At 39.4% G+C, this 27,853-nt stretch overlaps 1 protein-coding gene and 1 pseudogene across 2 annotated transcripts; both read left to right on the top strand.

Annotated features, from left to right (window-relative positions):
* Positions 1-608: 608 nt before the first annotated feature.
* On the top strand, positions 609-27,763 carry usp53b (ubiquitin specific peptidase 53b). Of its 2 annotated transcripts, none has more exons than XM_006787146.2 (17): positions 609-1,046; positions 2,014-2,203; positions 2,726-2,886; positions 2,995-3,087; positions 3,230-3,364; positions 3,675-3,788; positions 4,014-4,096; positions 7,017-7,122; positions 8,294-8,440; positions 8,740-8,889; positions 8,991-9,159; positions 18,066-18,188; positions 18,329-19,052; positions 21,443-21,504; positions 22,847-22,925; positions 23,693-24,513; positions 24,660-27,763. In XM_006787146.2, exons 2-17 carry the CDS (start codon positions 2,110-2,112, stop codon positions 24,734-24,736), a joined length of 3,138 nt encoding a protein of 1,045 aa, XP_006787209.1. In that variant the 5' UTR covers positions 609-1,046; positions 2,014-2,109; the 3' UTR covers positions 24,737-27,763. The 2 variants fall into 2 exon arrangements, with proteins under 2 accessions (XP_006787209.1, XP_035762173.1); XM_035906280.2 differs by having other exon boundaries at positions 23,693-24,534.
* Positions 10,185-15,645, top strand: LOC148102512 (uncharacterized; annotated as a pseudogene).
* Positions 27,764-27,853: the final 90 nt, after the last annotated feature.

Here is a 27,853-nt window from a genome sequence, read left to right as displayed (position 1 = left end):
CCTGTGCAGGAAAGATGCACTGTAACCTATGTGGGAAAGACACAACCAATTAGTGGCACTTTTGCTGACTCCAGCTTACATGCACCATCAGTCTCTTTGAGTCTTCCTGTGTACACTTATAACCTGCTCAGCTGGGCAGTTTTGCCCCTGCTAGGCCCTCCATCTGCCCGGATTTTTTTTAGCGACTGCATGTGCTGTTTACTGCAGCATTACACTCACACAGATAGAGACTGTGGGTTTAAAATTTCTCCAAAGCCTCTTGACAAAATGTTCAATATTGGGCGCAGTTTTCTCCCTCAGCTTATATTTTATAAGAACGGGGACGGAGCCCTTTATCTGGCGTTGCTTGAAAAGACACTTGTGGAATATTTACGCATTTGGGATTTCACTTGGACTCCAAACAAAGACATAAAATGCAGCAAAGACATGCTACTCTTTTTTATTAAATTTATTTGAATGAGAGCCTGTGCAGCACAGCGCAGGCAGGGGTTAGTCCCCACAGTGCTGCATGATTATGAAACCAGTGCAGTCATGTGATGTCTTCTCTCATCATCATCATGACAAGTTGGAAGTCTGACCTTCCGCCAGCACACAGTTTGCCATGCAGGGATTGAAGATTGCAATACAGCAGCAGTGCACTTGAGGCTACACTAGGGGCGGAGTTTGACCTCTCAAGTCTCAAAACATCACTAATCCGCGTCGGACATTCTGGTACAGGCCATCATCGGCCCCGTTTTACAAAAAAAAAAGGCGGGGGGACTAATTCCAGTGAAATAACACTGTCCTGCGTTGAGTGCGCTATCAAGCAGGGAAGCAGGGGCTCGGGCTGCCGCTCGTGTGCGTGTCGGAGGGGTTGGGAATGCTGCACAGAGAGTGCGTTACGTGGACCTATCTGCAGTCATTTCTGGGCAGTTTTATTTGCAGGATTCACCGACCAATCGTGGATTGTTTTGGATTTTTTTTTTTTTTTTGCGTTGACAGCTGGACCGCTCTGCGCCTTCAGCGGAGAGGAGAGACAACTATCCGATATCCGACTCCTCTTTAAGGTGAGTGTAGAAGAGCGCTTGTTTTCCCACTGCATGAATGCAAGTTGCGGCATATTTATGATACACTGGCAGACCGGGAGCTGCTCCCATATACAGTAAAATCTACAGCGTAAGGCTGTGTAACACTGGCAACGTGTCTCCTACTGTGGGAACGTCGAAGCTTTATTTATTTATTTATTTATATTTTGGGGTGGTGGGTGTAGGGTGGGTAGGTTGTTATCGCAAGGAAACACAGGACCAAGGATCAGGTCAACAAATCCCGTTCAATAAAGGAGGATGTATGCCCCCTTCATGAACCCGACAGCAAAGATGGGCGCTTATTTACACGTATAGGCCTATACAGGCATCACATGGCGTCAGAGAGGGTTGCAACAAACACATGTGGCCACTGAAACGTTAGAATAAATGATGACACTGTTGAGTTTGTTACCAACATTGACTTCAGGATGAAATTAATGTCCTGAAATCAACGTTGTTTCAGCATGTATTTCATATTGGCTATGTCACTTTTACAATAGCATTTACCAATAATATACTATTTAAAATAATAACTTATTCGCCTGTGTATAGATATGCAAATGAGGGATCTTGCACAAGTCACGATTCATTTATTTGTGTTTTGATTTTTTTATGCATATATGGATGTAGCTTTAAAATGAAATGTTATGTCTTTTTAAAATGTACAACCACGGTGTTATTTACTACTTTCCTTCTGTAGCCATTCATTTTCATTTCATACTATATTCATAAGAAATTAAGCTATTCCAGAGACATGAAAGGAGTAAAGTCGGATCATATAAGTAAGATACAAGAAAGTGTCTCTGGATTGTTGTTTATTTTATCTTATATCTGTATTTCATTTTATGTTTAAGCTTAAAAACAATCATAGTTTTTGAGGATTCCATAATAAAATATTTTCTCAGTATTTAAAATGTTACACCTTTCCCCCCCCCTCCTCGGTCCTCAGACTTTGTCCAGTAGCATTCAATGTTGGGCAGCACATGGCTGAGGCTGCCTTGTGACTGACAATGCTATCCACAAACCGCTCAGGAGGTGCGTGGGGATGAAATGGTTGGAGCCCATGGCCAGACCAACTCACTATCTCCCTCATCCCAACATGTCCAACTGCAGCAAGTCTCCCCCCAACTCTGGAGAAGGTAGTTCACAGGATTCATCTGGCGTCTGACCAAATCAGTCATTTGCATTAGTGATGTAATGAACACTGTATCCAAGATCAACAGAACTTTCAAGCAGGGCCTCCATTACAGTATGCAATAAATATTATTACTATAGGTATACTGGAGTTTAGCTGCAACTGCATTTAAATTGACAGAAATCTGGGTGGTGGTGTGTTTTGAGTTGACACTAGTTGTTTCTTTTTCAAAGTACTTTTTTTCATTTACAACACCACCACCACCAAAAATACAATAAAATATAATATCTATTATAATATATTATATTTAAACCCACTGAGCACCAACTATAAGTACATGGGACAAAGGCAGATGAACAAAGTATAAGGAGATAAGAATGTAGATGGTGCTAAATTGATATTATAAGTATAGCTTAGAGTTGCATCATTACTTGGTAATAAGAACAAAAAGTAAGTCAAAAGTTGATTTGTGTAGAGAGAATAACTTTTGGAAGTTCTAATTTAAAAAGTTATTTTTTTCCTTTAGCTGCAGGCAATAATTCCATGGCATGGGTGAAGATGTTCAAAAAACCTGGAGGAGGCCTGAAGAAATCCTACCAGCCTGGGAGCATGCTGTCCCTCGCACTCACCAAAGGCCTGCTGAATGAGCCCGGCCAGAATAGCTGCTTCTTAAACAGCGCTGTTCAGGTGTGCACCATGTTTTAAATAGGTTTAGATTTCTGGGTAACTCTAACACTCTTTTTTAGTTTATGTCCTTGTGTGAACACATGTGTGTGGTTGATTGGACACCCACAGGTGCTTTGGCAGCTGGACATTTTCAGGAGAAGTCTGAGGCAGCTCTCAGGTCACTTTTGTCTCGGTGATGCCTGCATTTTCTGCGCTTTAAAGGTACATTTAGTGTTAATTCATTAAGTCATTCTTCTTTTTTTAAAATTAGTTTTGTCCAGGATTAAATTCTTGTCTGATCATACATGCAATATCTGCATCGCAAACTAAAAATTAATTATGCAACTAATTATGTTTTTTTCAGAGTATATTCAGCCAGTTTCAGCAGAGCAGAGAGCGGGTGCTTCCCTCCGACAGCTTGCGTAACGCCCTTGCTGAAACTTTTAAGGATGAGCAACGTTTCCAGCTTGGGCTGATGGATGATGCTGCTGAGTGCTTTGTATGTTGACACCATGCCTTTTGCTTTACAATCAAAAATAATCTTCAGCTCGCCTTTCCACACTAACTGAGTGTTAAAGAGTATTACTGTGTTACTGAAGAAAAGAAAGAAGAAATAGGAACATTAAAAGACTGTCCAAATGTTGGTACATGATCACCATAGTTACGTTTTTGAGGAGTATTAAATACACGCTTACGTGAAGTGTTACTCAGTGGTTCTCATTTACTGCATCAACTTTTGTGTTTACAATTACCTGTGCTGTGTTCTTTGTATTGATCGTTGCCTCTGTATCTGCTCTCACACATAATAGGAGAACATCTTGGAGCGAATTCATTTACACATAGTTTCAGACACGGCGACTGATTCATGCTCTTCCAAATCCTGCATCACCCATCAGAAGTTTGCAATGATGCTTTATGAGCAAGTGAGTAATCTTGTAAAAACCACTATGTGTTATTAAAAAAACTACTACACAATAGCGTTGTCTTGTGCAAAAGAAGGGGATAATTTTAAGTTGGTCAGTTTTTTCAATTAATGAATTGAAATAATAAAAAGAGTGATATAGCTGGTTGCTTGTTAGAAATATGCATCTAACACGCTAGACTGTAAACTTGAAACAGTAGAATAATGCACAGCCTTTGTTTTGCAGTTCGTGTGTCGCTGTTGTGGCGCATCTTCCGACCCACACCCATTCACAGAATTAGTACATTATGTCTCCACTACTGCTTTATGGTAAGTACTCGATTGATAAAAAATATTGATATTGGTTGATTAAAAGTTTAATAAATCAGGCCAAAGCAGTAAATCCAATTTAAATGTCAAAATACTACCAATGCTAAAATAACCATCATAAAATCACCTGATTTTATGATGGTTTCTAGTTTTAATCAAGTCATCACATTACAAATCCAAGGCTGGTTATTATCAGCAGGTCTATTGTGGTTTATTGTAGTCACAATTTTTAGTTCAAATATGTGCAAGATTGTTTCTGACTTTTTTCACCTGCACCTGACAAAAAATAAATTCCAGCGTATTATTATCCTTCAGTGGGCTGGTTTCAGTCATTATGCAAATGTACTGTTTATAAGATTGGGGAAACCTGCAGTCAGCTGAGACTGAAGAAGTCACTTGGATGAGTGACAAAACGTTTCTCCCACAAAACGCTATGTCCAGATGAACGTAATCAACTTTTGGAGATCCAGCGTATTATCTCTAAATTGAAACGTAATAATTTGTTTTCATATGTTTTCAGTATTTTGAATTAGTGAGTCTCAGATCTAACCATAATTTCAAATTATTAAGTTGAAATTTAAAGATAATAACCGAAAAGTTTGACTTTGACAGCCAAAAAGAAGCATTTCAGTGGCAGAAACAAACTTCCATCAATTTTTCACACGATCTTAATGATGTGAGAAATCAATAATAGTGTCTTTGTTAGAGTTGGATGTTTCGAGACTGGTCTTGGTCTTGAGACCGGTCTCAAGACCACTTTTACGTGGTCTCGGTCTTGTCTTGGTCTCGATGTACTTTGGTCTCGGTTTTGTCTTGGTCTTGCTGTCTCAGATCGACATAGTGGTCGGGAGATTTGGAGTCAACAGTATCCATGACACACAACGTAACGTTCGATAATGTGTCACGTGCAAAAGCATCAGAGCCGTGCTTAGAGAGTGCTTTGTAGTGAATCAGAGGAGTCGACTCCCATTGAGCGAGAGCCGGCTCCTCACTTGATTTCCTTTCGCTGCTCAGCTCTCACACAGTGGCTCAGCTATGCTCCAAGACTAGACTAGACTACAAGTCTAGTCTTTGCATTCATTTATTTCCAAGCTACCATTATTAAATTGAAATTAATAGATTATAAATGTTTTTGTGCTTTTAAATCGTTATGGAACAAAACGTGATGGATAGAAGACATATAGCAATAAAGGTTGAACAGCTTTGCTCACTCATATTGCCACATTAATTTTAAAAGATAGTGAGGTGTAAAGCTGAAAGACTTAAAATTGTTATTTATTAAAGTAATAGTTGTTTAGAAAATTAATTTGCTTCTTTTCCATCAATGGGGGAATAAGTGCATAAAAAACGTATAGATATCGACATCTGCATTAACTTGATGTTAGCTAAATTTCAAACATTGCCAAAGAATTTTTACAATCACTTTATCCCTGTTTGAAATTTTCTGTGTTAATCTTTTTGTTTCTTAAGAACCTCAAAATGGATGCCAAATAACACCCTGCTAATTATATACACCTAGTGAATGAATATATACACCTAGTGGCCACAACTCTAATGCTGCCCACTAAAAACTGTTGTACCATAAAGATAAAAAAAATGTTTAGTAGTGACTGATCTTGTCTAAAATCAGTACTCATATACTAATGATAACAAAACTGAATATGTCTTGATCCATATTTGCTTTACTCACTTTCAGAGGTTGGTGAAGCTCCCATTTCAACAACATTAAATATTAAACAGTTATCATAACTGTTAACTTGACCAACGTACACATTAATGTTAGCTGTTTAACTATTAGCAATCCCCCAATAACCACATTATCAACCTGTTAAGTTGTCATTAAGGCAGCAGCTAGCGGCTGTGGTTAAAAATAAAACAGCAATATTCATGTGGGAGCGAGGAAGCGAATCTTATCAGTCCTGCCTATGTTTATTATTAATAGACAACCTTAATTATCAGGATAACACTAAAAACAAATTTGACAAAAAATCACAATTTGAAACTGAGAGAAGTCTACATCAGTTACATAGAAACATTGGCAGCCTACCTTACAAAATCCCCCTGATCAGCAGTATATAGTGCCGTCACCTGAAGCACAGCACTACTTCAGACAATTTAAAAATATGTTTTTTCCTTTTTTGCACTACCAACGAAAGTCTTAAAATATCTGTAATTTTTAACCTCATAGTTTTTTGTCCTGTTTCAGACAACCTAAAAATAGTGTTGTCATTGATTAATTTTGTATTTCTTTTTAATGGTAAAAAAGTGGTATCCAGCATTTTGCTGGCTATTGCTATGAAGTTTGAAATTCCAATATCGTAACGACTTCAACATTTTCCAATCCAGTCCAGTGTCACCTACTATGGTTGCTATTGTGATTTCCTTTGTATATTTAACCTTCACTTTGTGTGTTAAAAAACAAAACACCTTCATAAACAGTTTAATGGAAAGATATTTTTACATTCTCTTTCTACTCTATGTAAGTATGAGATGTGTGTACATTCATGCAGGATTTGTGAATTTTTAAATTGTTTGCAGAATCAATTACTCTTTCAGAGAGTAAATGATGGTTTGTTACCTGCTAAATAATTGCACAGTTTGCACAGTTTTTTAATGGAAAAGTGTTTTTATATTTCTTCAAATGTGTCCAGAGGGGATTTTTAGCTGTAGTCTGTTATTATTATTGGATTTTATCAGCAGGTGTTTCGTGGGCTTTGCACACTCTACCTTACAAAGACAAAAAATAATAAAATGCACAACCTCAATAATAAATAGCATAAATATTATTATTATCTGCTTAAATACAGATTTTATATCAGATTTATTGTTTGGATCATATTTTCTGATTCACACTTTTTTAATGTTATACATCGAATGGGAACAAAATATTAGTTGATGCATTTTCTGTTTTTGCACCCAGCCAACAGGTTGATCGCATGTTGGGGAAGAGCGAACGGCTAAGGTCAGACATGTTTGGAGAATTGCTGCAGGCAGCAAACAACACAGGTGACCTCCGAAGCTGCCCGGTATGTTCCATATTTGCTGTCACTTTTCCTTTTCCTGTGGTAATATTTCTTAGAAAATCGGTGGCTCACTACCTTTTCCCTGTTTTGCTATTTAGTAAGAACATCTGTCTGAATTTAACCTTTAGCAAATGCTGATTTGTTTGACGCAGCTATAAATGAATAATTTAGGCATTCAGTTTAACAGTTAGTATGATACTTTAAAATGGACACAAAAATGACTGTTGCAACTGTGCAGAGTACACTCTGTGCTTTCTGCTGTGACACTGCACTTGAAGCGACCGGAAGGAGACGATGCCAGACTAGTGTTAGGATATAAATAGCGGTAAGGGCTTATCCACTGTTTTTCTCTCATCTGTATTTGCTACCGCTGTCTTCCTTTTCAGTGTGCATCAGTTAAGGCACAGTGCTGTGTTCCCTTAAACCCGTACTCTTCCCATGCTCTCTGGCTGCTTTATGCAATATTCTGATGATGATATTTAAGTCACTTTAATTTCCTTTCAGTTTATTTCATCTTTTTGTTTATACCTCAAAAAGACACAACCTATGACTCTGACATTTGGGGAAATTTGCTTAAAAGAAGTTAGTAAGAAAAGTTCACATTTGCTTTTTTTTATGTGTTTCCAACAGTGAGATTGGTTCAGTGAAAGTTATATAAGCAGAACAGCTAGCCTCAATCAAATTGTAAAACAATTCAAAACTTTCAGCCACATTGTAAGTGTTTTATTTACACACGGTCATTTCATTTTTTTATTGTGCGTCTTGTTTATTCATTCTTGTCTTGTTTATTTAATGCCTTTATTACTTTGAGTGAAGAACTTTTTCCTTACCAGTGTCTGCATCTTTGTTTTTATTGGTTGTTGTTTTAAAGTATTTTGCAATTTTGGTAAAGTGTTTTATAAACAACTTTATTACAACTTTACAACTTTATCACTAAAAACTAATTACAAAACATCCAACAGAGTGGGTTTTTCTCAGAGTTAGAAAAGACAGCATATTTGCCTAAACTAGTAGCCCATTAGAAAGGCACATTTCCCATTACTGCATAACTTAAATGCAAATATAATTTTTTTTTCAAATAGAAAGATTATATAGTTTTACTGGACTTTACTGGACAATTAAAAATTGCTATGCCCAATTGTTTTTATCCTTAAATGCATTATTTGTTATGCAGAGTAACTGTGGTCAGAGCATCAAGATCCGTCGCGTCCTAATGAACTGTCCAGAGATTGTGACGATTGGATTTGTATGGGACGCCGAGCAGTCTGATCTTACAGATGATGTTATTAAGTCCCTTAGCCCCCGTTTGAACCTGTGTGGGGTAAGACCAAGTCAAAGGCTGAATGGAGTTACCAGTAACCTGATAACAAATGGAAATCCATTAGATTATTATAGATAAAAAGCATTGTACTTTTTGTACTTTTGTCCAGTGTTTTAAAAGACTTGTTACAAATGTACATATCAAAAGATATTTGCCAATTTTATCATTTAATATCATATATATGAAGGTCAGCATGCTGTAATCTTTAAACTGGCCACGGAAGTCACACAAATAACTGATATTTTCATAGGATTTAGCATTTGCACAAAACCATCAAACTTCAATTTGCTCTCTTTCAGCTTTTCAACCGAGTCACTGATGAAAATGCTAAACGGAGTGAGCTACATCTGGTGGGGATGATCTGTTTTGCGAGTAAACATTACTCAGCTTTTGCCTATCACACCAAATCTTCAAAGTGGATGTTTTTTGATGATGCTACTGTGAAAGAGGTTAGGATGTCTGCCATTAATCCGCCTTACCCCTTTTCAAAAGTGTATTACCTACTACTGTGTTACATGCTCTAACTCAGTTATTTTCACCTTTTTTTCAGATTGGGTCCAAATGGAAAGATGTTGCTTCTAAATGCATTAGAGGACATTTCCAGCCGCTTCTTTTATTTTACACCAACCCCGAGGGCAGTCCTGTATCTAATGAAGATGCACCAAGGCAGACCACCATGTGTCCCCGCTACAAAGCCCAAGTAAACGGTGACATGAACGGTAAGACAGCCTTCCACTTATTATAACTTCTCAAAAAAAAACCCAAACATCCAGCTCGCCCCTGCGGGCGGTCCTTCAAGCTCGGGTCCTCTACCAGAGGCCTGGGAGCTTGAGGGTCCTGCGCAGTATCTTAGCTGTTCCCAGGACTGCGCTCTTCTGGACAGAGATCTCCGATGTTGTTCCCGGGATCTGCTGGAGCCACTCGCCTAGCTTGGGAGTCACCGCACCTAGTGCTCCGATTCCCACAAGGACCACCGTTACCTTCACCCTCCACATCCTCTCGAGCTCTTCTCTGAGCCCTTGGTATTTCTCCAGCTTCTCGTGTTCCTTCTTCCTGATATTGCTGTCATTCGGAACTGCTACATCGATCACTACGGCCGTCTTCTCATGTTTGTCTACCACCACTATGTCCGGTTGGTTAGCCACCACCATTTTGTCCGTCTGTATCTGGAAGTCCTACAGGATCTTAGCTCGGTCATTCTCCACCACCCTTGGGGGCGTCTCCCATTTTGACCTCGGAACTTCCAGGCCATATTCGTCACAGATGTTCCTGTATACTATGCCGGCCACTTGGTTATGGCGTTCCATGTATGCCCTGCCTGCTAGCATCTTGCACCCTGCTGTTATGTGCTGGATTGTCTCTGGGGCATCTTTACACAGCCTGCACCTGGGGTCTTGCCTGGTGTGATAGACCCCAGCCTCTATGGATCTTGTACTCAGAGCTTGTTCTTGTGCTGCCATGATTAGTGCCTCTGTGCTGTCTTTCAGTCCAGCTTTGTCTAGCCACTGGTAGGATTTCTGGATATCAGCCACCTCCTCTATCTGCTGGTGGTACATACCGTGCAGGGGCCTGTCCTTCCATGATGGTTCCTCGTCTCCCTCCTCTTTCTTGGGTTTTTTCTGCCTGAGGTATTCACTGAGCACTCAGTCAGTTGGGGCCATCATAAGCTGATCTACAATACGGCAGCAGTGATCAGTGAGATGCTTGTCTATAAGTTGAACAGCCACAAGGAGCAGTGCCCTCCATGGAGAAAGAGGCTAGAGGGCAAGATCAAAGTAGCACGGAGGGAGGTTAGCCAACTAACGGAGTTGCAGAAAGGTGCGACAAAGAAGGTGCATAAAAAATACAGCAACCTGTCCATACCTGAGGCCTTGGAAACTGCCAAGCAAAGACTCACAGCCTTGGCCAGCCGCTTGAGGAGGTACACCATAGAGATAGAAGGCAGGAGAATAAACCAGCTGTTCTCCACAGAACCAGCAAAGGTGTACTCTCAGTGGCAAGGGAACAATAAGAGAACAGCACCACCAAGGCTGGACACGGAGCAATACTGGAAGAGCATATGGGAGAAGGACGCAACCCATAACGGCAATGCTCAGTGGCTAGTGGATCTGAGGGCAGATCATAGCAACCTCCCTGAACAGGGTCCAGTAACCATCACAGTGGCAGATATCCAAGAAAGGGTCTCCAGTATGAAGAGTTGGACAGCACCAGGTCCCGACATGGTTCACGCCTACTGGCTGAAGAAGCTGACTGTACTCCACGAGCGTCTGGCAGCACAAATGAACCAGCTGCTAGTTGACGAGAGACACCCGGAATGGCTAACTGAAGGTCGGATGGTCCTGATCCCCAAGGACCCCAAGAAGGGGACCGGTCCCATCCGACTACCGACCAATAACCTGCCTCAGTACTACATGGAAGCTCCTGTCAGGCATCATATCAGCTAAGATGAACAGGCACATGGGTCAATACATGAGCGGGGCACAGAAAGGGATTGGCAAGAATACCAGAGGCGCAAAACAGTTACAAGTACCTCGGGATCCCGCAGGCGAATGGGAACCATGAAGAGGCAGCTAGGAAAGCTGCAACCACCAAGTACCTGCAGAGGGTCAGGCAAGTCCTGAGGATTCAGCGGAACGGTAAGAACAATATCCGGGCTATCAACACCTATGCCCTGCCCGTGATCAGGTACCCAGCTGGTATAATAAGTTGGCCATAGGAGGAGATAGAAGCCACTGACATAAAGACAAGAAAGCTCCTTACCATGTATGGAGGGTTTCACCCCAAGTCCAGCACCCTGAGGGTGTACGCTAAGCGGAAGGAAGGGGGTCGGGGACTGGTGAGTGTCAGCACCACAGTCCAGGATGAGACAACAAACATCCAAGAATACATCACGAAGATGGCCCCAACTGACAGCGTGCTCAGTGAATACCTCAGGCAGCAGAAACCCAAGAAAGAGGAGGGAGATGAGGAACCATCATGGAAGGACAGGCCCCTGCACGGTATGTACCACCGGCAGATAGAGGAGGTGGCTGATATCCAGAAATCCTACCAGTGGCTGGACAAAGCTGGACTGAAAGACAGCACAGAGGCACTAATCATGGCAGCACAAGAACAAGCTCTGAGTACAAGATCCATAGAGGCTGGGGTCTATCACACCAGGCAAGACCCCAGGTGCAGGCTGTGTAAAGATGCCCCAGAGACAATCCAGCACATAACAGCAGGGTGCAAGATGCTAGCAGGCAAGGCATACATGGAATGCCATAACCAAGTGGCCGGCATAGTGTACAGGAACATCTGTGCAGAGTATAACCTGGAAGTCCCGAGGTCAAAATGGGAAATGCCCCCAAGGGTGGTGGAGAATGACCGAGCTAAGATCCTGTAGGACTTCCAGATACAGACTAACAAAATGGTGGTGGCTAACCAACCGGACATAGTGGTAGTAGACAAACAGAAGAAGACGGCCGTAGTGATCGATGTAGCGGTTCCGAATGACAGCAATATCAGGAAGAAGGAACACGAGAAGCTGGAGAAATACCAAGGGCTCAGAGAAGAGCTCGAGAGGATGTGGAGGGTGAAGGTATCGGTGGTCCCCGTGGTAATCGGAGCACTAGGTGCGGTGACTCCCAAGCTAGGCGAGTGGCTCCAGCAGATCCCGGGAATAACATCGGAGATCTCTGTCCAGAAGAGCGCAGTCCTGGGAACAGCTAAGATACTGCGCAGGACCCTCAAGCTCCCAGGCCTCTGGTAGAGGACCCGAGCTTGAAGGATAAACCGCCCGCAGGGGCGTGCTGGGTGGTTTTTTTTTTTTTTATATATATATATATATATATGTACACATATATATATAAAGGGGATAATCCACAATATATATGAGGTGTGATGTCTTTTTACTGTGAACTATATTTTCCCACTCTAAACATGTTCAACTCTGCCTCAGAAATGCTTGTATTTATGGTTTGAATTGTATAGACCTACTTTCTGTTCATTCCTTCATTTTTCTACATCAAGATCGTTTGATTATACATTAATGCCTAAAATCAGTTATCCTTCATTTCCTAACTTGAGAAAGTAAATAATGTATTAATGATTATTGGATTGTTGGCAAATACTGTCAATAAATCCATGCGATTAAATAATGGCCTACCCCGAGTCAGATTAGGAATAATCTGCAGTTAACTCCTGATTACTACCTGTAATTAATCAAAGCATTAAATGTTTATGTTTTACTTCCTCAAGTGCAAAACCGCTGTTTACATAAAATGACAAATAAAAGAAAATTCACAGTGAGCAGCACTTCTCTGGGACAAGTTGCCCTGTTGATATCAGAGGTCAGAGGACTGTTTCAAGCTAACAGGAAGACATCAGTCAATGAAATTAGGGATGCACCGATACCACTTTTTTGGAAACGAGTACGAGTACGAGTACTTGCATTTCAGTACTCGCTGATACCGATACCGAGTACTTAATAAAAACATGATTTAAATTTGCAGGTAACAGCTTTAGTCCTATAATTTAACAAAAAACAAACAAACAAGGGACTAGTTTGGAATTAAGAACATTTATTTAAAATGAAAAGCATGTTGTATGCAACATATTACAGAATAAATAATTATAAAAAAACAAAATTTAATTTTAATTTTGTTCGTCTGTTTCTCTGTTTAGAAGTCTCACTAGCACAGTCACAGCTGGGATGACATCAGAGGCTAGTGCGTCGTAGCTGCTCACTTTTTTAGTTAGTTCCTCAAAGGGGGTGAGGATGGCAACAGTCGTCTCCATAAGAGCCCATTGGTGAGCGGTGAGAGAGTCAGGGAGTTCGTGCTCGGACACATACACGCCCAGCACTCGCTTTTGCTCAATGAGGGACTGGAGCATGTAATACGTGTTGTTCCAGCGCGTCTGTACGTCCTGCTGCAGTCTCTTTATTGGCTGGTTGAGCTCTCCCTGAATGTCCTCGAGGCGGGAGTAGGCTAAGGCGGAATGTTTAAAATGCCCAACTATTTTCCGTCCCACTGCTATAGCATCAGCTATGCTCCTCTGTGCTAATAAGCATGGGTAAATAAGCGTGGGTAAACTCTTTGTACTCGTTGTCGTGTTGGGATTTTGGTGCTTGATTAAATTGCTTGTGTTAAATGCGCTACCTTTAGAGCCTCCTCTGGACAATTTCGCTGAGCACAATTTGCAGTCCGCCTTTGTTTTCGCGTCTTCGTTCACTTTGAAATAGTTCCATACGGCTGACTTGTCTCGCCTCACCTTCTCCCCGCTCTGAGCTGCAGCCGGGGCCTGGGGGCGGGAACTTGGGGCCTGGGGGTGGGCACTCGGCGCCTGTGATTAACCCCTTACATGCCGCTCAAACATAGACAGGTCTCAGACCGTGGTATCGGTCCTCGGTATCGGGGGACTTTTAACGAGTACGAGTACTTTAGAAAATGTGGTATCGAGGCCGATACCCGATGCCGGTATCGGTGCATCCCTAGATGAAATAATCACGAGGTTCATCCAAGCCAGAAAAGTATCTAAAAATCTAAGAACAGGAGCTCAAGGGTTCAGTTTGCACAGGCTCATCAAAATTGGACATTTTGCCTGATCAAACGAGTCTTGATTTTGGCTGCAACATTCAGATGGTAGGCTCAGAATTTGATGTAAATGACATGAAAGCAGTGAACCATCATTGTGGTGGTGTAATAGTGTAGGGGATATTATGTGGCACACTTTTTGGACCCCTTAGCACCAAATGTACCCATCACTGTACCCATCCTCTTATGGCTACCTCCACTACATTCCATGTCCCAAAGCTCAAATCACTGAAAACTGGCTTCTTGAACAGTAAATTAAGTTCACTGTACTCAAATGGCCTCCACAGTCACCAGATCTCAATCTAGTAAAGCACATGGTGGAACAAGAGATTCATGATAAATGACCATAAAACTTTTTGTGACTTCAGATTGGACATACAAACTTTCCAAAAAGGAATGGTGGTTTTACTGAAACACTAGTGTGAAAAGAATGAGGTAATATTAGGCAGCTAATATCTGGATGAGTCTTAACTGATTCTTCACACTATAAAATGGGGTATGTGAAATTTCACACATGTGCGCACACATTCACAAACTCAAATGTTCTCTCATATAGCATAGAGTGAAGTTAATTCCCACTCACACAGGGGACAACAATTCATGGCTCTACACTGACTTCTGATTGTGTAAAGATGCCTCCATATCAACTCTATCTGATTAATGTAATAAGTGCCTAATAGATGCTGTGGAGTGGGATGCACAGTTTTTTTTGTATAAACAAGAGCAGAAAGAATAGAAAAATTGTGGGATCCTGACACTTGATGTGATCTGTGTCTATTTTAGCATCTTGTATTTTATCAGTGATATTCAAATGCCAGTGTGAGGCTATTTTTTTTAAAGTAAGGTAACACATATGTAACTCTATAATAGTGGACTCTGGATTATTAAAAAAAAAAAAACAATGATTCATGTTATTACGTTTGCAAATGCCTTAACTAACTGCAATAGCTTGCTAACGGACAGCTAACATTAGCTTTCTAAAAGCTACCTGGACATACAGCAAGGAGTAAAATAATCCTCTGACATAGTAATACGTAATAATTTATTCAGCTAAAGGAATTTTGTTTCTTTGAATTTTGCTTTAGTTACATAATGTTGGGCTCAGTGTTCTTTTCAGAGTAAGATGCAGTGTGCTCTCTTTGTTAGCTTAGATTTAAAAAGTGCAGTGTGTTTTTTACTGTGTGGGTATGATTTATCTAAGCAAACCTTACACTTACACAATGAGTTTTGTGCAACAATAGGGTTTAGTGTCCACCAGGCTGCAATCACAGAGATTATCCTTGGCTTGTCCGGGAACTTAAAGTGAAATGAAGCTACGACATAAGAGAGCATGATAGGGATCAGAATGCTGATCCATTCCAATTTGTCTAGTAATTTCTTTTCCAAAAAGCCCAGTCTGTTTCAGCATTTGAATTGTCTTTGTGAAAGTATCATCAGGTAAAATTTAACAGTATGACAATAGTATGACAGTGGTGATTTCAGTCAATCACAAATTACAGTTATGGTTTCCGTCAGGGCGATGCCGTTAAACCTCAGGCGGAAAGATTGTCCTGGTCTATGTGCTGGCTTGAACTTGACATGAGGATGATGCCTCTGTTGCACGCAGATTACCACCCACGCCTCGCTCCCTAATCCCCGCTCCTGTGGCCAAACGCACTCATGCCCCTGCTCCACAGTTCTCACTCCTCCCCTGGACATTTCCGACATTTGCCTCCATTAATTTATAAGCTTGGGGTTTTGGCAATGGCACCTTTCCTGTTTAGATGGATTGTTTTGCTTTAATGTGGAGCCCAGATACTTTGGCATGGGACAGGATTTTTGTTTTTATGACATTCAAAGTAAGTCGTTGATGCATTTGCTTCACACTCAGATGGCTCAGGGTTTTTTTTATTATCCTTTCATTGAATGTAATCATATTTTGTCTGTTGTCCTGTTAAGTTTTTAGGAGTGAGTTTTCAGTCCTGTACAGTACTTTATGCTCATTCAAACTAAAGCAGCAAACCAAGAAATGTTTTGTGGTTTAATGCTTTCGTTACAAATTTGCTCTATCATTTCAAGACACAAGATAAAATTTGCTTTATTAAATTAAACAGCACTTTGCTGCATATACTGTTTAGTATGCTTGGAATGGTCGAAGTCCTTCAATGCCAACATTGGGCTAAATGAACAGTATATGACAGTTTACTCACTGCTCTTACTCACCACTTTTGTAACATCCAGCTTTGCATGCACACAGCATTATGCAATATTTCACCTCATGTTTCAGATAATCCTCACAATATTTCCTTCTCTGCAATATAAATATTTGTAGTGTAATAATTGTATTATGTTTTAATGTAGATCTTATAATAAAAAGTAAAAATGAAGCCTCTGCTTAAAGCGCAGTACACATAAAAAGAAAGAGACCGTGCTGCAAAAAGCAAAGTAACTAAGAGAAGAGCTGAGTTACAAAAGTAAAAGACAGTGGAAGCTGTTAGGTGATCATGCTCATTAAAAAGCCAGATGTTCGCAGTTCACATCAGCACTGTTTCTCACAGTGACCCGTTTGCTACAAAAGGCAAAGAAACACCACAGGGTGGGCAGCCATGGCAGCAATTGTGTATTTTACCAAAGTTAATGATGCAGCATATGTTCTTTGTTTTGTCTCTTTCCCCATTGGCAAGAAGCAACGGCAGAATGGTGCATCTACTGTGTACTTTATATGGACTATGATTTAATAATGAAAGTAGCCCTTCTAACAATTTTCTCATGCAATACCGTTTACTTGATTCATAACTAATTCTTATAAGTATATGGCACAGGAAAAAATGCAAAAGGAGTCACTCTAAGAGTAAATCATAGCCCATGGATGAATTTACAGCCACTAATTGTGCAAACAGATTAACACTGCTGTCTTATCATGAGATTCAGGGTGTAACAAGACCATAAGGCAACCAGTTTTTGCTTAACCAGACAAAGTTTCCAATTGCTGTTGAATAAGTGTTTGCACAGGATTTCACATCTTATGGATCAAAAAATGATATTGAGGTTTTGTGAGATACATGACTGCTAACTACGTCATGTTGACTTGTCTGCCCACTTTGGACATGTGACCGTCATGATGACGATCATAGATTAGGTGAATAGCCCACAGGGCTAAATCATGCAGGCCTAAAAACTGGTCCTAGCAACCATGTGTATTTCCTAAGTAATTGGCAAAAACCTCTTTAAGATTGCTTTGGTTACCCATAGTCTGCATTGAGCACACTGACACTGTTCCCCGGCTACTCTTCGAGCTGTATTGAAAAATTTGCCTTCAAAATCAATGTTGCATCTTCTGGAACATGTAGACTGCAGTAGATTAGTAGATTGTGAGTGCTTGCAGACAATGCAGACATTTTCCATGCAAACCACAGGCGACTGTGGCCATTTGGTAACAATCAAACCACTGACAAGCAGCACTCTCTTGCGACCAGTTTCACCTAGTAATAGCCGACAAAATCCAGAAACCACTTGCTAACCAGTTCCGGGATTTACACTTTTCTCCCGCTGTCGGTGGTTGTTTCATGACCAATATGGACGTTCGATCAATGTGACCATGATATCAAATGAGAAACATCTGTAGTCACTGGCTACTGGCTACATCCCCAGCGTCCTGGCAGAAATAAAAAGATAGAGTACATTACTCAAAGTGCGAATGCACATTTGAGTGTGTGCTCTTATTGCCTCTTTGCCAAAATATTTGTGATGCTGGAGAGTTGTGGTTACATCATACATAATGTTGGTCAAAAGCATAATAATGTCTTTTGTATAGACTGTAGTCTTGAGTTAAAATATATACAAATCTTTAGAGTTTTTCCATTTTACTTGTTATTTATTTATTTCTTTTCTTAAATTTGGGCCATGGGAACTAACCCTGCTAAAGGTAGTTTATGGCTCAGAGTAAATATTTAACACTCATTTATTTTTTCGAGAGCCAGAAATATTCCAAATTATTTGTCAAAAACAGTATAATTTCTGTGTTGTAGAGAAACCACAGTCCTGTCATTTGATTAATTTATTTTCCTCAACAGTAAAACATCCTCTTGGCAGTCCTAACAAATTTCAGGAAACTTTCATGGAGAATTTGCAGAGGCCAGGTGAAACATCAAAAAAAGACAGAGGTCATCGAAGAACTGAACCATCACAAAACAAAGGTAGAGGGCTGTGTGCACATAGCACATGTTCTCTAGTTATAAGGGTAGCAGTGTAAATCTGGGAGGAGAAAGACAAATTTGCAGACTGCATGGGCTCTACATGCGATATTCTGCAAATAATCTGTGTTCACTGTTCTTAGATATGACGCATGCAAGACCTTCATCTCCACCAGAGAATGGTCCAGGGCCTCCTGTGGAAAAATCAAAAAGCTATCCACGTAATGAGAAGCCATCAAACCATTCAAGCAGAGGATCTCAGGAGCCACATGGACAGTCCTTTGGTGCACAGAGTTGTGGACATAGTCGGAAAACTAATAATTTCCCAGGTCACAATGACCAGGATGGCACCCATGACCAATGGGAAAAAGGTGGGAGTGGAGGAAGTCGCAATAAGTCTAAGTCTACTTGGAGACCTATTCGGGAGGTGTTAAATGTGGACACGGTATTGAATGAACTAGAGCAGCGGCGTCAGCAGCAACATGACAGCCCACGGTGTAGTAAGCCACCATCACACGAGAGGGTGCACCCAGAACAAAGCCGAGATCGCGAGCGGGAATATGTCCGAACCAGAGAGGATCGGAAACAGAAATGTTTAATGACAATTTATGAGGACGAGCAGCGGCTTGAGACTGAGAGCCACAGCTCTGTAGAGTCAGAAAGCCGAGCAAATTACCAGAGGGGCAGCAAACTAAAGGGGGGCCCAAAGACTCTTCTACGTAGTGATACCTGGACCATTCAAAGGACAGAGTCTGGCTATGAGAGCAGTGATAGACTCAGCAGTGGCTCCACCAATCCTGATTCTCCTGGGGTCGATGGCTTTGCTGTTAAAGACCAGAGATCAACAGCGGAGGTACCGCTGCAAAGGTAAGACTCAGTTGATGACTATGACAGATACTGTCATTTTAATTTTACCTGCGGCAAATCGCCAGCATGCTGTGTTCATAAATAGTTTCTTTAATAGGCAACATCATAAGATCTCTAGAAATAGAGTAAGATTTAAGTGAATCTTTTGTTATGAATTTTCTCATTAAAATAGTACATGTGACAAAAGGACATTTTGATGACCTAGAAAAGTTTGGCCCAGAAATCAGATTTTCAGATATCTTTTTCTAAAAGCACCAATAAGCCTGTGTTAACAATGACAAAAAGTAGTTTTGTATATGTTCAAAATGTATTTTAAGGCCTATCTTTTCCTGGAAAACCAAAAGAAGTTTATGACTCATCCTGCACTGCGAAATGTGTACTATGTGTGAATCTAAGAAGACGATTTCTTCTTGATTCAGCTCATTACCATGGCATTAATACACTATGGATAAAAACCTTCATTAATAAACATCTTGAGAATATGTCAAGTTCTTTGTCAGTGACAATATCTAGCATTTCTATTTGTAAACTATTATGAAAAACACGCAATTGGCGTTACAATGTAAACAGAAAAAAACAAACAAGCTTATGTTGTCCATCTTTTTAGCTTATGTGTTTTAAAAATGCTGCTCTGCACATTTTTGTTTCATAGTCACGCGCACTCTTGTTTTCCTTTTGCGTCTATGGTTATTTTAAGAGAGCTGGATATATTCTGCCACTTGCTATTTTTTTCCACTTGTCCACTGGTCACGTTTTGTGTTGTGGACAAAAAAGCTTTTTCTCTATAGACTGAGATGGACGCCGCTCACTGCAGTGTACCTGGACTGAGTCCAGCTGGAGTAGGTCTAGCTAAATCCATTTGGATCCACAGTGAGCGCCATAATTATAAAAGAGACACCTTAAAAACCTTTGATAGGAAACTGGATATTTTTCCATTATTTTTTTTATTCTCTGACATTTTATATTTATAAAAGCTTCCCAGAAGCTAAAAAAGGGAAGTTTATTTTAATACTCTATTCCCATGTACACTTTAAAGGGTGAGTGTGTGGAGGACGCCAGCAGCAGACACAGAAATGCACATATATCTACAATACATAAGCAAACCTGGAAGCTAGAAAACAGTTTTGGCTGTATATTTAACAAGGAATTATTAATCACTGAAAGCCATCTTTGAGTGGTTTTCATTCTAAATCTTGTTCAGATGGCACTTTTCATTACTCAGTATGTTTTGATTGGTTGTTTTGTGTGTGTGTAGAGAAGCAGTTACGCTGGGAGAATTTGGTCCTAAATTTGTTTGTGTTCACCAAGGCTCCAAATCACCCATCAGTTAATGACTTTATTTGACATAAATATTGATTGTTTAAAGGTCACATTCAACCCAAAATTGTATGGTTAAAAAGGACTTTAAAGTTTAAAAAGAAATGCATGTTCTAAATTTGCAGTCTGTACACGGAGATATTAAAATATGAAAGTGCCTCATGCAAGTAAAAGCAAACTATTAAAATACTTGTATTTAAGTATGTAATTATATTGAGTAAAAGGTATTTAAGGTAGGAAATCATCTGGTTTTTGTAAATTAATATTATGAAAAATTTAATAAAATTTCTCCATAATTGTTCAATTTGCAGTTTGTAAGTCTTTGTCAGTGAGTATGGTTTATAAACAGAGAGTACCGATACACACAGGTAAATTTTAGAGAGGATTCCTAATATAATAAGCACCTTTAGGAATAATAATTATTTAATAAAAGCTGCATTTTTTTTACAGCCTATTGAGTACTGCATTTAGTCACTATCATATTACAAAGGTATCTTTGAAATATCATGAATGTTATTGATGATGGTACTCATCAAAGCATTATTTTTGTAATGGTCTGAAGGAATGTAGCAATTAATAATCAGTTTTAAATTGGTAATAACAATAGATATTTTCTGTGGTTGGTTATTTACCTTAGGTGTCTGTTGAAAATAAAAACACTTTAAATGAAAGGGTACCATGGACTACTACTGTTTTCAGCCTTTTTATGCACATTTTTGTCATTTTGTAGAACAATATATGGTATAGCTAGAGAACTACATGAAAGTTTGAATGTAATGTAAGAATTAAAAGCAATCATGCGTTTTTACAGGCTCGACAATATATTGGGTCGACTAGACAAGATTCAAAACAACTGTTATACAGTCAATTCCATCTAAAGTCAATTCTAGTCATTAGAGTCTCAGTAGACCTTGAATATGTCTTTGGTCCTGCCATACTACTGGTATTATCTGGATTGATGTGCATTATTTATTGCCAGAAAAAGAGTAAAAGTTTGATGCTTCTGGGGTTTTTTTTATGCTGGTTCTGTATTACACTTGGAAACACTCTCAGTTGCTGTCTTTTATTTTCAGCCAGCAGCACCAAAAAGGAGGCGATGCAAAATCTAGTATAATGTCCTCACCTCCACACAATGGTAAGTTCCACGATTTTAAAGGCTTCCTGAGGTTTTCGTGGCACAGTAAAAGAATTAGCTGGTAATAAATGCAGTGTGTGAAGTAACCACAGCGCAGTGCGTAATTGTAACCTGCTTTTAGTAATTTTCAGTTTTTGGTAAAATGTTAACATGCATGTACTTGTATGTAACAGCCTTATTCTATAAACAAGTCCACTTTATATAACAGGTATGCATGGAAACATACGTTGTGGGTGGATGTAAGTATCCCTCCAAAAAGTCCTATCTGCTTTAAAAACATGATGTGGATGTTTTAAATGTAGATTTTGCCATAAAAGAAGCAAAAAAAGGATAACATGTAAAAAAAAAAATGAAAGTAATATAATGTGACATTTGAAACAGGACTTTGGTCTCAGTTATATGTTTTAAAACATTTGCAATACTTACATGAAAAGATTTACAAGGAAAAAAGAAACTTAGATTCGATTTCAAAAGTTCATCTTTCTTTCTTTCTTTCTTTCTTTCTTTCTTTCTTTCTTTCTTTCTTTCTTTCTTTCTTTCTTTCTTCAGCCTGTCTTGTAAAGGCTATGTTGATTTCTGAGTTTGGACTGGCTTATTTAACCTCTTCACCCAGTCAGTCCTGCACAGGCATTAATCTGATGATAATCCCACAAAGCTTGTTCAGCTAGCACAGCTGGACGTGGCTGCTGGCATTGTCATAAATATCTTTCTGTTGAATGCTGTACTTAGGAGTGTGCTGCACTCAATACTTAATCAAGGCTATGTGCATTCAGAGCCAGCAACAGCTAGAACTTTTATCCTTGCATGGACCTCTCCAGGGCAACAGCGAAGAAAAAAATAACACATCTATTTTTAAAGGGAAGGAATTCAGCACCACACTGCCTCTCGCTGCGCTGGTGCATGGAGGGAGCTTGCTGACTGATTCATCCAGCTGTGTGAAAGTCTTGTGAGATTAACTTGCTGCTGCTGCCACCTTGTGTCCTGAGAGGGCAACAGCCTTGACGTCAGACATAGATGATTTTCTCCCATCTGCCTTATTAGTTTAGACTTTTGTTTAGCTTTGCTTTTTAACATAGGCAGCAGTGCATAATTGTCTGCACTGTCTGAGGAAAAAAGAAGTCTCGCTACATACATGTTGGGTTTTTTTTTGTGTTTGGTCTGGTACTTCCTCTCATTGTTTCTTAGCCTGTGATTTTCCATGTCTTAATATTTGTATAGCTCTTCTTGTGTAATAATAGTAATAATAAACCTTATAAAAAGATGGATTTATCTTTTTTGGATCTTTCCTGTTTTATTCAGTTTACTGCTTTGTTTTGATCCTGTTTTTTGTTTTGTTTTATAGGCAAACATCAACCCAAACCTCAGGGAAAGAACCATGATCAAGTTTCACATTCACATCAAAAGAGCAGTCCATGTTCGAGGTTGTTTCTTGTTGTTTCTCTTGAATTACATAAAAATGGCTTTAGTTTTTAAAAAATAGTTCAAGTTGATGGACTTAATCCGCCTGTATATATAGGGATGACTTGCACTGTGGTTATAGTGTGTAATGGGTCTTATTGGATAAATTAACAAATTGCATAATTAGTATAAACTGAGAACACAGACAGAGAGCTAAATTAAATGGAAGAGGAGGCCTAAAGGATGGAGCCAGAAAGTCAACACTGTGATTCTAAAACTCAGTTTACCTCTGGAAACTTGTTATGTTCCTACAATGCCCTCCACATCAAAAATAGATGTGTGCATAACTACTAGAAGAGATTATTTTGCAGCACTGCTGTCATGGAAACTTTAGTTTCTCCTCCCCAAACATCAGCTGACAAAAAAGCAAACCAGACCAGATGCTGAGCGTCCTTCTTGAACATTCCTGGACATTTCATTCAGTGAAAATCAGTGATACCTGAGAAAAAGTACAGTTGTATAATATATCTTTAAAAAAAATACACGTGACATGTCAGAGTAGTTTGGATTACGGTGATTAGGCCAGCCAGCAAGTTGTAGATCTTGGATGTTTGAAAAGTTGTCGGAAACTTGCGCCGCTTCAGTTTGCACCCCAAAATGTGTTGTTTTGCATAAATCCAAGTTATTACACTGAAATGTAATATAGCAATAATATATAGCAAAATGCTTTAAGACAATATACATGAATTTTAAGTTTTTACACCTTAATTAATTTCCTCTTTTTCTGTAGACGGAAATCAAAGTACACGTCTAGTACCTCCAGAAAAGCAGGGTCTTCTGAGAGGATCTCATCTGGCTCGGACAGCAGGCAGAGTGAGCAGCAGGAGATGACAAACTGTAGAGGGCACACTGGAGAAAGTACAAACCTGAGGCACATTACAAAAACCAGCAGCTCAGAATGGAACAGCTCTGATGATCTTGCTCTCTCTGAGCCAGAGGATAGAGAAAGCACTTACCTCTCCAGTAACAGCGAGGCCACAGCCTCTGATTCTCAGTGTCCCCATATAAGCCTGCCATACCACCCTCCCAGCAATGTGACGGCAGAACCTCTTCAACTGAACAGCCAGCGTCAGCTTGGTACAACAGGGTTGCCTCACCTTCGACCCAGCCAACGGACTCCTCACCAAGGGGAAACAGGCCACCCAGTGTTTCGTCCCAGGATGCTCCAAGAACCTTTTCCATCAAGTCCTCGTCTTTCGTCCACATCTTACGTCAGTCCTCACAGAAAGCCCGACATGTCGGGCCTCCGAACCTTCTCAGATGCAAGCTCCAAGTCGGGGTCTGACCCAGAAAGGAGTACCCCATCATCGTGTGAAAGCGAGGAAAGAGCAGCTGGATGCAGGATGGAACAGGCAGTGCCTGCTCAAGAGGTTTCTCTGACAACATACTTCAATGTGGATAACTGCATGACGGAAACATACCGTCTCAAGTACCACAACCAGAGGCCTCTTGTCCTCTCTGCCACGGTGCCACGGACAACGGTTGCAAGTGAGCGGAGAGATAACAGTGACACACATTCACAAGATGTGCCAAAAGCCAGACCGGAAACAAGTAAGCCTCCAAACAAAACCAGTAAGTTACTGGAAAGGACAAAATGACAATATCGTATTGTTTTCTTTGTTGCTGTGTCAGTGACACATGACTGTCGTAAAAACAAGTTTTTTTTTTAAAGGAAACTCTTTTTTTTCCCTTTACAGGCCATAATAGCAATAAACCCTCTGCAAAATGGAACCCAGTGACAGCCAAAGGACTGGATGAACGTGGTTTTTTATGAGTGTAACTTGGTAAGTTTTGTTTACATGGATGGGCAGTATTAACTGGATGCCAAAGAGTTTACAGAATGGAAATATGTCAGGAAGCCACGGCACCTCCAAACCGAGACGAACTTATTTATGCAAGCCTGTCACATAAATAAAACCTATTTCTAAATGCTGTTGTGTATGACTTGACGGATTATCAACGTTCACGTGTATCTTCATTTGTTTTGTAGCGTTGCTGCACGAAGATTTTGTTTCATCAAAACCCTGTTTTCAGTTTGCACTAACAAGTTTTTTTAGGGTTAGATCATTATTTTTTATCACCGTATGTCCGTTTTAAAATATTTGTATTTTAATGCACATATTTTATTTGTGCACTAGTGCTGCAGAAATTAAACTATACAAATATATTTAGGGTAAGGCAAAAGAGATTAAGGTGAATCACAGATGATGTGCTGTGGTCTGTATGGTAAAAGAATTGAGTGTGATCACAAATAAGAGCATGCTATCATGAAAAGATATGCTAAAGATACATTATCTGATTATGATGTCATTCTGCACAACACAATAACATCAAAGGTTGGCCTCATCGATAGCAGGTTAAAGGCAGTTAATCTAATTACCCCTGTCAAAGGAGTAAGATTGGAAAAGTTATTCATGATTTCTGAGCACCTTATGAGTTTTATGCACATTTTGGAGGCTTTAGGTCACCAGAGGACAAACGCTGTAACAGTGACTCTTATTTATTTACTGAGGTGTTCTAAGTGTTATCAGTTATTTTACAACATTATTCTGTTAATGAATGACTGTGGGCTGCCCCACACCAGTCAGTCTTTTGATGTAAAAAAAAAAAAAAGTGTACTGGAAAAGATGATCGATTGTTCATTTACTTGAGAAAACCACCCCCAGTAAAGGTAAATTTTATGTCATCCTTGAAAAACAAAAGTGTAACTTGTTTTATTGGTTGGTTTTATTGGCAATGTCACAGGGCAGCCTTCTGGCTATTTAGTAACCACCATACACAGTCGTGCAACATTTTTGTGTTTTCTTGTCTTCAGTGCTGATTCTTGTAACCTTTTTTTTGTAATTCCCAGTGATGTCAAAACCATTTTTTCCCCAGTCTTCCTCTTAAAGTAGGCAGATTTAAATGCAGGTCTGTATTTCCAGGTATTTTCATAATAATGCCAATGTAATTGATATAACTGACATAACTATTAACCATACTACTTAACATAACACACAAGTATCCTTGTTCATAGTAAGACTAATATTCTGAAACCTGCATGTGGCCTTTACAGAGTCATACTAGCTGTTTGTACAGCCTGAGCATGAGCATGATAATCCTGGACTGACTCCAGCAAACATAACATTCTGTTTGATTTTATTCAATTGTAATAAAACAAAGTCATCAAATAGCAATTTGTAACCGTTTAAACACTTGAATGTTCTCTTGCTCACACTAGAATACACAATATTATGTTATGCTTACATTTTTGAATCTAAATGTATAATGCAAACAATGTGTTGGAAAACAAACTGTCCGAGACATACTATGCATTTACTTTAAAAAATAATTACTTTAAGAGCAGGTTTTGGTGTTTTTAGATCCTTTTTTTTATATGCACATTTTTCAAATCTCAATATATATATATTTTTTTCAACTCACTAGATTGCCAAGTCTCTTTATAACTATCATGCCATATACACATATTTTTTTTCACCTTACATTTTTATCACAGCAACCTTTGTCCAGGTATTTACTCCTCCTACTGAACACATTTAGCTGTGTATGTATGCCGTGTTTGACCCGACAGACATTTGAAATTTGTGTTGGTCATTTTGATTTTTGTGTGTTTCTACTTGTATTTGTCATGGTTTACTTACACTGTTTAAATATAAGAAAAACAAGACTTGGACTTCACAGGCAGTCCAGTCTATCGCTCACTGATACAGTACACGATGATATACACTAGACTGCCTTTAAACAACTTGATTGTGCTGTAGTAATTATAAATCCCTGCTATTTTTAAGACTTCCTATATATTTAATGGAAAAAGTAACTGAATAACTAAATTACCGATAAACTGAAGCTCAGTCCACGAATAATAACCAGATTACCTTAACATTGATTCACATGTGAAGTGTTTTTTCTTCATAATGATTGTGTTTTTTTAAATTTTTTCCCTTCATCTTAAAAAACTCTTCTCTTTTCCTCACAAGTTTAATTTTACATTCTGAACATTGTGTCTTCAGTTGTATCAACAGTGCCTTGACACTTTCAGTGAATTCATTTTTTGTTGTTGTTTTGTTCTTTGTTGGTGAACCACATTTAGAGAATAAAAATGATGAATGAAGGAAAATAGACAATGTTGCGATAAAACTTTGGAGCAGGCAATGCTACCGGTGATGTATTTGACACTCCTGTATGTGAAAATGTTATTTATAGGTTGGATTGAGGTTCTTAGTGGCTCCTTCAGACTTCGATGCAACAATCACAGCTGCAGGCAGCAAACTCAGCAGTTCAAAAACAATTCCCTCTGTTAAACTAACAGTACTTAATGCAATTGTGCAAATACGATTATGTCTTGCATCCACAGTTTGTAGTCTTCAGTTAAAGTTTGAATTTGCTCACGAGGCCTGCTTGATGAGACTGGTTTTCTCCTGTGTCACTTAAAGTCACAGTTGGCATTGCATCAATCTGTTTCTTTTATTTCGGGCTACCCGTACAGTGGAGCAAGCTAATTACGCTGTAAAACCACAAAACAAAAGAAAGCTTTCTGCATCATGTCACTGAAGTTATAAGAAGTTATAAGATGACGATGCCTGATAAGTACGCTCGGGATGCCTCCCTGAATCCTGCCGTTTGCTTGGTTTTGGTCCTGTGCATTTGGTCTGCTGAGTTGATTTATTGACATTACAGTAAATGCTTCATGTCAGTTTAAAGAAACATGTGAAACCTGTCTACACTTTATATTTTTGTAGATAATATATATTTATTTTTATTCATTGTTGAATAAAGTTTCAATTATTGTATCACTACTAAATTAGCCACTTGACCGTGTGTGTGTGTGTGTGTGTGTGTTTAACTTTGCATGAGCTTCCACAGAATATTATTTGATGAAAAGCAGAGGAAA

The sequence above is a fragment of the Neolamprologus brichardi genome, chromosome 6 (genome assembly GCF_056152115.1).
Source record: "Neolamprologus brichardi isolate AB-2024 chromosome 6, ASM5615211v1, whole genome shotgun sequence".
Lineage (NCBI taxonomy): Eukaryota > Metazoa > Chordata > Actinopteri > Cichliformes > Cichlidae > Neolamprologus > Neolamprologus brichardi.
The sequence above is the reverse complement of the archived record's forward strand: the minus strand, read 5'-3'. Positions and strand labels throughout refer to the sequence as shown.